The sequence below is a fragment of the Dioscorea cayenensis genome, chromosome 7 (assembly GCF_009730915.1).
Source record: "Dioscorea cayenensis subsp. rotundata cultivar TDr96_F1 chromosome 7, TDr96_F1_v2_PseudoChromosome.rev07_lg8_w22 25.fasta, whole genome shotgun sequence".
Classification (NCBI taxonomy): Eukaryota; Viridiplantae; Streptophyta; class Magnoliopsida; order Dioscoreales; family Dioscoreaceae; genus Dioscorea; species Dioscorea cayenensis.
In genome coordinates, this window is record NC_052477.1 from 1,324,879 (window position 1) to 1,337,053 (window position 12,175).

Genomic DNA, 12,175 nt, shown 5'->3' on the forward strand with positions numbered 1-12,175 from the left:
TAAAAAAAGGTAATTATTTAATTGTTTATTTTTATATTGATTTATTCTGAAAACTAGACATGCCAGGGAGATATTTATGAGACAATTGACCAACAAATGGCTGGTATTTTTTCTTGCCACCTCACATTGCAAACATGTCACATGTCAGTCTCTGTTTTTAAGTCTCTCTGCATGTTTTCCATTGTCATGTTTGGTGCTATTTTTCTACCTGTAAAATGAGCTGCTTTTTTATATATATATATATATATATTTATCTAGATGTTGTCAATGAAAGTGCTTTTGTTTGCAAAAGGCGAGTGTTTTCACCGATGTAGTTTATGTTGCAGTTTCTAACCTTCTACAGTGAATTTTTGAGAGCATCTACTTTTTTTATGATTTTATTTTTATATTCCCATAAACCTACATTTTACTAACTCATGAAACCATATTATATTATACAGAGGGGATCAATTCTAATCCAACGATTCTACATTATATAATAAATAATTTCACTATGTTTAAAAATATAAATCCTAGTCTCAACTATGGATGTTTTTGTGAATGTTCGTTTCTTCACACACACATATATATATATATATATATGAATTTACATCCCTATGGACGTCCATAGATAAGAAATCTATGGACGTCCAATTATCAGCCGTTGGATCATGATCCAACGGCTAACATCGATAAACGATGATCACGCTGCGATTATCTTTCGTTCGACGAGTAATTCATCGCTTTATATTACTATAGTATCTACTGTTCATCAATGTTAGCCGTTGGATCGAGATCCAACGGCTGATAATGGATATCCATAAATTTCGTATCTATGGACGTCCATAGAGGATTGGTCCTCTATATATATATATATATATATTATATTACATGATTAGTTGTTTTTATTATTTAATTTGAAACTATTAGTACATGATAGGTTTTCCATATATACATTACATAATTTGAGATTGGACGAGTTTTAAATTAATTATTTGGTTTAAATTATAACACGATCATTTATTTAATAGTTTAATAATCTCATTGCTACCTTGAGTAACATGATTACCCACCATTTAATGTTTCCTAAGTGCACTCCTAATGGAAATTATGTTGACACTTATGTTGTTCGTATATATTTTTGTCACCTGTTGATTTTTTTTTAAAGAGTTTTTTCTTTTAGTTTTTTTTTCAAACATTGCATTTATTTTCCTAATCATTAAGGTGGGTTTTTGGTAAATCACTGAATTTTGATTTGTTTCGAAATACTCATTAAAATTATTAATCATTTAATTGATAGGTCATCCCGATCGATTAGCATCTTCATTAGTTGATGTGGAGGCCGGAAAAAGTCTAGTCAGCGCACTGGTGGAGATTTTCAAATTAGCTGATGGAGATATTAATCTATCCAGTGACATGCTATAAAATGACTAGTAATTTTAGTGGGTATTTCGAAACAAATTTAAATTTAGTGGTTAAAATGATATTTAACTAAAGTTAAGTGATTTAACCAAAAAAAACTTAATGGGAACTCCCAATTTTTTTGTTTAAAATAAAAACAATTTGTAACTTCGAGAGATTGTATCTCCATAGGAAAAAGAAAAACATATATAAAAAATAATATCATTTTCATTTTTCTGACTTGAAAAAAAAAATTTAATTAAAGGCTTTTCTTTTCCCTTCTGAAATTAGTCTCTTCTGATGGGCCGAACACTGAATTGGATTCCAATGTTTTTGATTGTTGAGTTATCAAATGGTTTCGGCTCTTTCAATGGGCATTCTCACTCTCACTTTCTATATCAATGGTTTGGATTGGGCCTTTTTCCAGTTTGAAAGTGCGCACACACATCCTTGCTATTTAACAATGTTCTGTGTTCGGTGTATATATGAATTAATAATAGTCATTAGATATAAATCTAAAAGTTATTATGAGATGTCCGTAAAAGATGTGCCTATATATATATATTGAGAAATTGCCAACGGCCGTCGGGGAGACCCGGGTTCGAATCCCGCTTCACGCAAAGTGAGTGTACGGTTCGGTGAGCACCACTCCCACGTGTACGTCTCTGACTATCATTAGATTAGGGGCGTTTGTTGCCTATTTATCAAAATATATATATATATATATATTGAGAAATTATTTTGCGGTAATAAAAAGAGCTGGATGAGTTTTTAATTTTCAAAATAACGTGTTCTAAATAATTTTCTTTTTAAACTAATTTAAATGATAATAAATTTTTTTACCAATAAATATATGTATTATCAACTGCTTTGTAAAGTGAATCACTGATTATTAAAATATAATTCTGTCATTTTACAAAATAATGAGAATAATAAAATTGATTGTATAAAAGACCAATTTAAATCAGAATTATTAGTTACGTTGAGGTGATTGATATCACTCGATATGTATAAATATATCATCTTTATATCATGGTGATTAAAACTTGTGTAGATAAAACTAATAAGATTAGTAACAACATTAAGTAGTGTTTAGTTACTAAAACACATAAACACCACACATAATTGAACTTAATTAACATTCAAGCTTTTGTGCTTTGTGAGTTTGAGTTTGAATTTGAATTTGTATGTTCGAACCAAATAATATTCTTTTTAATAAATTTTCAATACTTTTTCGATGATCTTTTCAAATGTGGGCCCCAATCTCACATTTCAAATCAGAAAAGTCCATGAACACCCAAACTTTATGTTTCCTATTTTTTTCAATCAACCCCCTTTGAAAACTTCATACTTTATCAGCCTTTTTACACATACACCCTCACAATTTCAAAATTCCATACTCAAGCTCATAAAGTTTCACCTTTCTTTTTCCTTTATAAAATATATATATATATATATCAAATAAAATATACATCATCTTTTCTGATACATATTTTTTTTCATCTTTTTTTCATCCGTACATATTTTTGTTTGCTCACGTGATCACAGGAAGAAGGCTAGTAGTTCTCTGTCTCTTTTTTCCTGGTGTGAGCCACTCTTCACTGATTTATCTTTCTTTTATTTTTTTTATGTTCTTTATCTTTTTTTTACATGTAGTGGATGTTTTGTATCAGTGTTTTTTTAATTAATACATGTGGTTTATCCAACTTTAAAAAATTCCAAAATTCTTTTATTATTATGAAAAACCCATCAAAAATCCAAAAATCCAACCTAAGAAAAAACCAATTCTATCACTGTATCATTCCCATATAAAACTACTTTTATTCCCCCAAACCTCTAAATATCCAACTAACAATAATAATAATAAATAAATAAAATAATAATAATACTCCTACTTCCTCCTTACTCTCCTCCCACTCCAAAAGCCGGCATAATTAATTAATTAATTAAATAATTAAATAATTAAAATGAATAATAATTATATTATTCAAACCTCTGAAAAAAACCCCACCCAGCTGTCTTCTTTTCCCACGCGCTTACCTTCTTTTCTCCAAAACACTCTATCTTCTTCTTCTTCTTCATTCCCATTCTCTTCTTCTCTTCTCCAACGCCATGGATCTCCTTCTCCATCTCCTCCCTCTCCTTCTCCTCTTCATCTCCATCCCTTCTTCTTCTCCGGCGAACTCTCCTGCCCCTGCTCCTTCTCCGGGCTGCAATGGCATCCTCCTCACCTACTCTCTCGACGGTCGAAACATCATTCGTCCCCACGTCTCCAACCCCAAATCCCAACCCTACTCCTTCACCGCCACCGCCACCATTCTCAACTCCGGTGATCGTGACCTCCTGTCTTGGGCTTTCCTCATCTCTTTCCGCCACCGCGAGCTCATCGTCTCCGCCAGTCCCGGCGTGCTTACTGATGGCTCCGCCTTCCCTTATTCCACCCCTCAAGACTCCCCCACCTCCTTCTCCGGCTTCCCCAACACCGATCTCAAAACCCCTATCGAAACTGCTAACGATCTCACCCAGATCCAGACCTCCATTTCCATTGTCGGTACTCTCTTCGGCTCTCCACCCCCGGCGATCCCTCTCCCTTTTAATCTCTCCCTCTCTGACCCTTCTTATCGCTGCCCTGCCCCTGATTTCACCTTCAATTCCACCACCTCGATCTCCTCTTGCTGCGTTTTTGATCCCACCTTTGATAATTCCACCACCTCCCTTGACAACTCCTCCGTCTCCGAACCCTTTCTTCCTCGCCGTTCTGGCGATCTGACCATCTCCTACGATGTTATCCAGTCCTTCTCCTCCAGCTACCTCGCCCTTGTCACCATCGCCAACAACGCCCCTCTTGGTCGGCTCGATAATTGGCGTCTCTCCTGGCAATGGATGCACGACGAGTTCATCTACTCCATGCGCGGCGCTTATACCTCCGTCTCCGGCGCTAACGACTGCATCTTCGGCATCCAAGGTCAATACTACCAAGACTTAGACTTTTCCAAGGTTCTTAACTGTCAACGCTCTCCCACCATCCTCGATCTTCCTGTCTCCATGTTCAACGACACCGATCGCGGCCGCATTCCCTTCTGCTGCCGCAACGGCACCATCTTGCCCTCTTCCATGGACGCATCTCAAGCTAAATCCGCGTTCCAAGTCCAAGTTTTTAAGATGCGGCCGGATTTGAACCGCACCAAGCTCTATCCTCCTCAAAACTTCAAGATCTCCGGCATCTCCCTCAACCCCGACTACCAGTGCTCTCAGCCAATCCGTGTTTCTCCTTCTCAGTTCCCTGACCCCAGTGGCCTCCAAGCCTCATCCACCGCCGTGTCAAGCTGGCAAGTCGTCTGCAACATCACTAATCCAAAGTCTTCCAGTTCGAAATGCTGCGTTTCCTTCTCTTCATTCTACAACGACTCTGTGATTCCTTGCAAGACTTGTGCTTGTGGCTGTCCTGCTTCTAGTTCTCGCAGAACCTGCAATACCACTGCCCCTGCATTGCTCCTCCCTCCTCAAGCATTGCTTGTCCCGTTCGACAACCGAACTCTTGAAGCCAAAGCTTGGGCTAGCATCAAACACTTTCAGGTCCCTAACCCTTTGCCCTGCCCTGATAACTGCGGAGTGAGCATCAATTGGCATGTTTACACTGACTATTCCGGAGGTTGGAGCTCAAGGATCACACTTTTCAATTGGGAAGATACTAGCTTGGCCAATTGGTTTGTCGCATTGGACATGGGCAAAGCTTATGATGGCTTTGAAGCTTCCTATTCCTTCAATGGCACTGCCATTGGGAATAATACCGTCTTCTTACAAGGCTTTGATGGATTGAATTATTTGGTTGGAGAAGTTGATGGTGCTAATCCTGGTGATCCTCGAATCCCCGGGAAGCAACAATCTGTGATATCTTTCTCCAAGAAGAATACCCCTGGTATTGATGTTGTTGCCGGGGATGGATACCCGAAGAAGGTGTTCTTCAATGGGGAGGAGTGTTCTCTTCCTGATTACTTACCTTCTAATGGTGGTTCAAGAATTGGAACTGGATTCAGCTTGCTTGGCTTATGCTTGACTGTTGTTGTTGCAACAACTCTTCTTGTTTTGCAGCAATAGCTCTGGTGGTTGCTCCTGCTGATTCTTTGATTCTTTAGACAATGGTCATTGCTTGATGGCATTACTGCATTTTGATCAAAATGAGAGCTTTCCAGGGCTTACCATAGTCCATACTGTTCAGGTGATGTTTAATCTTTTTATTGATTAATACTCTTTTAGAAAGCATGTAACCTTTAGTGTCATCTTCTGTGATTTTTCCTCTAGGAAAACATATGTATTATCTGCTTCATTTGACTTCTGTATACATAGTGCTTTGTTTCATTTGTGATTGAAACTTACATTTCTTTGAATTTAGATGAAAGTTGACTGTTTTGATATCATGTTGTTGAATTGGTCATGACATTTGGAGTGAGTGGTTGATTACTTGTTGTTCTATTTGTTCATTTGGTCAAAACAAACACTTTGCTTTGTTTTCTTCTCCAAATCCATCTCTCTTCTCATTGGCCAAATTTATGCCAATTTGGGTACATTTTATCATTCTCTTATTGTATATTATATATATATTCATGGCCTTTTGATTTGATCAACTTTTTTTAAAGTTTACTAGTTCAATGCATATCAAGAGAACATGAATTAGGAGTACTTTTTTGAGTATTTCTTTCTTTGTCTTTCTCATGCATTGCATTTTACTATTTAGTATGTTTTTCATTGTTTGTAAGTTCTCTAAAGTGACAAACCTTCTTTGCTGGCAAACTTTGATTAATCTTAAGAAAAAAACTTTCCTTTATATGTAATATATAACTCTTGTCTGGTTTAGTATTGATCATTGAACTAAATCAACAAATTATTTTATAACAATTATTTTTGCCTTTTTCCTTTCATTTGTGACTGAGATATTTTAACATACTTATTCTCTCAAATATTATGTTTTTGGGAATAAATAGAATAAGCACATACCTTAAAAAAAACACCATATATATATATGTGTGTGTACCCTTGGCCTTGGTATTGAAATTAAACACAATTTAAAAAGGTTAATTTTTGGTTTGCATATGTAGATATAATAATGATATGCAAATATTTCAAAATTTTCATTAATAATCAAATTATCATAAACAGTTATTTGGAATGCAAGACTCTCAAATATTGTTGAAAGTTGGAGAGTTTTAACCATTTTTTCCACCAAATGAACAAGTAAGCATGAGAATAATCTAGAGATGAATTTTTCAAAGGTTTTTATTGTTATTTTTTTTTAATTCTTTATTAAACTTCTCATTTCATCTCTTCCTTTTTTTTACTCTATCTTATATCTCACCACCAAATCCTTTTCTCTCTCTCTCTTTCTCTTCACTTTAATTCATTTTATACCCTCATCTTTTCAAAGACTAGTTAAAAAAATTGAAAATTTTGAAGATAAGTCATAACTCATAATTTATGATTTTCTAACAATTTATGTGTGTATGTGATATGTGTGCATTAGATCAAATTTCGTTTTTAAAAGTTTTTTTAAAGTTTTTATTTTTTTAAATTTTATTGATTTATTTATTTGAATAAACTTGATATAAGTTTTTAAATATTATGTAAATTAAAAAAATTATTTTTTTAATTTCATATGCCCATAATGCCTAAAAATAATAGCCCACATTTTAATTTAATTTATATATTACTTGAATTATAAATCAAAATTAAATGTATGGATCGACGATTCAAATTATCTATACAAACATTCCGATAAATAAATATAATTATAAATTAGATTTTAATATCAAAACATTTATTTATAATCTAAACAAAATTTGTTCATTTAAATATACTTTGGTGATCAATATAATATAACAAACAAAAACAGTAATAATATATATCCATTCCCAACAGAAACCAAACAACTCTGAAATTGTTCATGCTACAAAACTGTTATATAAAAAATAAATAAATAACAATGAGTTTGCAATAAAAAATAATTTTATTTATACAAAATAAATTCACCAATAGAGTTTCCAAATAATAAACAATAACTACACAGAATAAAAATCATTCAAAGCATCATAGAATTTCCTGCATAGAGAAAAATGGAAAAAAACTAAGAACTAAAATTTAAAGGTTAAATGAATCAAATGAAAATCAAACTTGGATCTGTACACTAAACTAACAATTCCAAAGCAAACATTAAAAAAAAAGGAAGGCTGGTCACTGGAGTGAAGGCACAGTTGGTTTCAGAGACTCAACCATTTGCCAAACACTGCACAAAGAAAACCAAGCAAACCAAACAAACAGAAGTTCTCACTCTCCATCAGTTTTTTTTTTCAGTCCTTGCTTGAAATGAAATGTAAGTAATCAAAACTTTGCACATCAATGAGGATTTTGATTTCTGCATTCTCCATGCTCTTCAAGAACACTCTTTTTTTCTGCACAAAGTTGTTAATCAATCAGCAAAAGCATGAGACACATGAGCATTCGATCAATGGAAAATGTACTCACATATTCAATATTGTTAGTTGAATAATTGATCGGATACAACTACTGCAATTCAGAAAAAAAGATAAGTTGATTGTTCAATGAACTACTGCAAATTGCCACCCAATGCATAATTACTGATGTCCAAATCAGATTCCAGATGTCCTGCCAACTCCTGCACATGTATCAGTTAGAAACTTAATGATCCTTAAAGTAATAGTGCAAGTATTGCAAAAATGTTAAACAATCAAGTGGAAGAAATGAACCTGTTGGCTAATCATATCAAGGAATTCCTCGTTTTCTATATGAATATTACCAAATAGATCGTCTTGACAGCTTAAGTCTGAAATATCATCACTAGGTAGTCCAGCATTATCAAATAACAAGGTGTTATTTCGTTGAGCAACAGACTCTACTTTCCCAAGTTGAGATCTTATTTTGTAAGCACCTTTGCTTACAGCGCAAGTGTTCCCGTCTTTTACAGATGCCATTAGGTCAGTAGATGCTGAAATGGAGGAACCGAAGTTAATATTAGGATGCTGAGGTAACTCAGAAGAAGAATAAGTACTCTGAAACTTCCAATCCTCTATATGATTTGCATCCTTTACTCCTTTTAAACCCGGCTTGATCCAATCTAGAAGTCCACTTGAAGTCACACATTCTTGAAACATCCTGGTTGAGTTGAGATTAGTGGTGCCCATGCCTAAAGGATAGGAATTTCCAACTGATGCATTTGAGTAATTGTTCTGCAGATCAGAATATAAAGTTTGAGGTGCCAAGCCATATGAACCAGGCAGCATTGTTCCAGTTAATGCTGCTTCTCCATATAGACAGATGTCATTAAAGAGTACTTGCTGATTGAAACAATCGTGTTCACCAGTGATTCCATTAAGTAACTGACTGCTAAGTTGTGCTTGTCTTGGCGCATCTATGTTCAAGCTACTTTGCTGCCGAGATATTGGAAGATGTTGTCCTTGCTGTGGCATTTGCATAATCATGGAATTTCTTGTCTGCCCACTAAGTGAGCCTGCACTGAATGAAGTATTTGCGCAAAATGAAGCCTGAGGGTTGAGCAAATTTGTTGAGTTGTTACCTATTTGGTGGCTCAAACTTCCCCATGCTTGGAGAACTGGTGGTTGTGGCTGCCGTGATTCCATATTGAATGAGGCACCAGTATTCAAGTTCATTGGACCAGGGCTACTCCAATGCTGCCCTGATATCATTCTCGTAGAATTTGATATTTGTGGAGCAGAACTAATGTAATTCAACCGATCAACAACTGGCATGCCAATTCCAGAGCCTGTACCACGTCTTGTCCCTATGTTCATGTTCATATGATTTTCATGGGGATGACTAAAGCCATTGACGGCATCAATTGGACCATATGTTACATCTGAGACACCTTGAGCTAGTGCTTCGGGATTTGTTTTTTTCAAGTACAACCGATATTTCTGCTTAAAATCAAAAGAAAGCATTATGCAAACAAGTGGCTTGAAGTTCCTGATGTATTGAAAACAAGTGGCTCTACAACATTTTTTTATTTTTCCAGTATACATTATATATCAGAAACAAAGTTCAGGTGTTCTTCATTCAATTTCTGGAATTGGGATTCAACTTACTATTAACAATTCATTAAAATGGCCTAAAGACTAAAAAATTTCATCCTGCTCCTCCACAACAATCAAACATCTACAAACATGATTCACAAAAATGATGATGATGCATAGGTAACATAAATCAAGAGAAATACTCATACAAACAATTACAGAAACCACAAAATCACTACCTGCAAGTGGCTAGCAACATTTTCTCTGGTGAGCCCCGGAACTTTCATTATCTCAAGAATCTTCTTTGGAACAGCCCCTGTAAAATTGAAGCATACAATAAATGGGAAACAGAGAGGATCTAATGAAGTTATATTGTTCATCTAGAGCTAAACACAGACTACTCACTTTCAGTAGTTAATTGCTTGACAGCATCAATAAACTGCCGGTGTAGCTCAACAGACCAAACAACTCTAGGCTTCTTCACCGACGATGATGAATCCTCACGTTGCTCATTTTCACCCTCCTTTTCATCTTTCCTCCTCTTAACATTCCCCGACAATGGCAATGCATTATCACCATCATCAGACACCTTCTTCTGCCTATCATTCTCCTCCACACTCACCGTCTGCTTCAATCCTGCATCATTACACATGTTCTTCCTTGCAACATGCTGCCATAGATTCTGTCCAACTTCCATTTTCAAAGGCTTTATTATGTAATCCACAGCACCATGAGTTATACCCTTCATAACCACATCCTTGCTATCATCAGCAGACATCACTATCCATTGAACAAGATAAACAGTGAATCATACAATCCATTTCTCGTATCTCCCTTCAAAAAAAAATTTTTTTTTTAAAAAAAAATCCGATTTTCAAGCATGACAGTGCCTATATATACTCACTGATAACAGGGAGATCCATTTCCAATCCAATTAGTTCAAGTAGTTTGAATCCATCCATATCCGGCATATAAACATCACTTAAAACAAGATCAAATGATCCTCTTCTCTCTCTCAATAAGGATAAAGCCACAGCTGCTCTTGAACAAGTTGTAACTGATCCATCATCCAATTCAACAAACATTCAAGATTCAAACTTTATCAATAACAATAACTGAAAAACAACCATAACAGATTGAAAAACAATAAAAAAATTAAAAAAAAAATTTAAAAAAAAACTTCTATCCAAACTCAAAAAACCTAATCCAAATAATCTGAATTTCAAATTCTAAGAATTAGATGATTGCTCGTTATTACCATCGTACTGACAGTTACGGAGAATTTTCTCCACGATTTTGAGGCATAATGGGTCATCATCTACGACAAGGACTCGAAGGCCGGCGGGGAACTTCCGGAAAGCTGAGGAACTGCTTGTTGATCCGGCGTCGTAGTTGGACAGTGGCGTCGGCGAGTTGGTAGCACTTTGTCCGATGGAATCCATCCCCAATAACAAGACAGCATTCATTGCCAATCCTAAACCTTCAAATGCCAAGCTCCATGGCCACCATTGATGCCCAAGAGATCTCGAACTCGAAATCGAAATCGAGAGAAAGAGAGAGAGAGAGAGAGAGAGAGAGAGAGAGAGAGAGAGAAAGCGAATGCACTGAGAAATGAAAGAGTTTGAGAACTCGGTCTGTTTGATTGCTCTCGAGTTTTTCTCTTTAAAGAAATCTTATTATTAATTTTATTATTTTAATTATTATTATTTAATTTTATTTAATCAATTAAATTTTTGTTTTCGTTTTAGATATTTTTGCCGAATATCACTGAAGACTCGTTCAAGACTCATCATTAATAACACTAATTAATTAAAATACTTATATATATATATAATTATATCACCGATCTATTATTTACCGTACACTTCAATGTAATCAGAAGATTTCTGTAACATTATTAATGTCAATTAGTAAAAAATTATTAATAATATATATATTTCCAAAAATATTAGCGATGTCAAAGAACAAACAGAACTTATCGACTTCCTGACTCCTGAAATGTACTTGTTGGGACGAAATATAGTGTATGACCAGTACTTTGAGACAAACACGGATCTAATAAACAGTACTTAGAGCAATGTCAGAGAATATACCACTTCTCATAGGAGATAAATCCAGATCTAATAAAAAGTAATAAAAAGTACTTAGAGCAATGTCAGAGAATATGTCACTTCTCATAGGAGATAAATCCGGATCTAATAAAAAGTACTTAGAACAAGTACAATACATAAACAGTACTATTACAGTACATACACCACTTGATAACACATCACTAGTGTAAATAATGGTTAAATAATATTTTTTTTTTTTTTAAGTTTTGCATTTGCATATTTACATGCAAATGCAAAACTATATAAAAAAAATATTATTATTTACGTTAAGATAAAAAATAATAATAATGAAATGGAAGCCAATTCAGGTGCGATGCCTCAAAAAGGAAACCTAATCAGGATGTCTTTCTCGTCTTTTCACGTATCCGCTGGAACAGCTTTAGAGAGCGCAAGATCAATTCAACCGCCGCCTCTGACCGTGCCCGCGTGGGTACACTTTAACGCACTGTCTCGTGATTCCAATCTACACCCTCAGCCCACCACACCGCTCTCAGTATATTCCCTTTCTTTACACGTGGCGAGATCATTGCCGCCACGTGGAAACCCATCGTGAGTTTTATTCCGAATCTAACGGTTCTCATTATCTCACCTTTTTTTATATATTTTTTTAAAATTTTTCTAAATTACCGTGTTGATAGGCTGCTT

General features: G+C 35.0%; 2 protein-coding genes across 3 annotated transcripts; one reads left to right on the forward strand and one right to left on the reverse strand.

The window, feature by feature from the left end:
• The first annotated feature begins 3,467 nt into the window (after positions 1 to 3,467).
• LOC120265681 (COBRA-like protein 7) lies at positions 3,468 to 5,793 on the forward strand. Its single transcript, XM_039273632.1, has one exon. The coding sequence runs from the start codon at positions 3,493 to 3,495 to the stop codon at positions 5,476 to 5,478; it is 1,986 nt and encodes a 661-aa protein (XP_039129566.1). The 5' UTR covers positions 3,468 to 3,492; the 3' UTR covers positions 5,479 to 5,793.
• Positions 5,794 to 7,896: 2,103 nt separating this feature from the next.
• LOC120264336 (two-component response regulator ARR10-like) lies at positions 7,897 to 11,039 on the reverse strand. Of its 2 annotated transcripts, XM_039272143.1 has the most exons (6): positions 10,678 to 11,039; positions 10,324 to 10,476; positions 9,825 to 10,199; positions 9,659 to 9,735; positions 8,139 to 9,323; positions 7,897 to 8,047 (listed from the first exon to the last, which is right to left on the reverse strand). In XM_039272143.1, exons 1-6 carry the CDS (start codon positions 10,883 to 10,885, stop codon positions 7,979 to 7,981), a joined length of 2,067 nt encoding a protein of 688 aa, XP_039128077.1. In that variant the 5' UTR covers positions 10,886 to 11,039; the 3' UTR covers positions 7,897 to 7,978. The 2 variants fall into 2 exon arrangements, with proteins under 2 accessions (XP_039128077.1, XP_039128078.1); XM_039272144.1 differs by lacking the exon at positions 10,678 to 11,039 and having other exon boundaries at positions 9,825 to 10,253; positions 10,324 to 10,378.
• Between the last annotated feature and the right edge of the window lie 1,136 nt (positions 11,040 to 12,175).

Excerpts from the sequence above, each read along its gene's own strand:
- LOC120265681 (XM_039273632.1), top strand. The coding sequence starts at position 3,493 with ATGGATCTCCTTCTCCATCTCCTCCCTCTCCTTCTCCTCTTCATCTCC.
- LOC120264336 (XM_039272143.1), bottom strand. The coding sequence starts at position 10,885 with ATGAATGCTGTCTTGTTATTGGGGATGGATTCCATCGGACAAAGTGCT. Across the intron at positions 10,200-10,323 it reads AATGGATCTCCCTGTTATCA|TGATGTCTGCTGATGATAGC; the intron begins GTGAGTATATAT and ends TTCAATGGATAG. Across the intron at positions 9,324-9,658 it reads ATGTTGCTAGCCACTTGCAG|AAATATCGGTTGTACTTGAA; the intron begins GTAGTGATTTTG and ends GATTTTAAGCAG.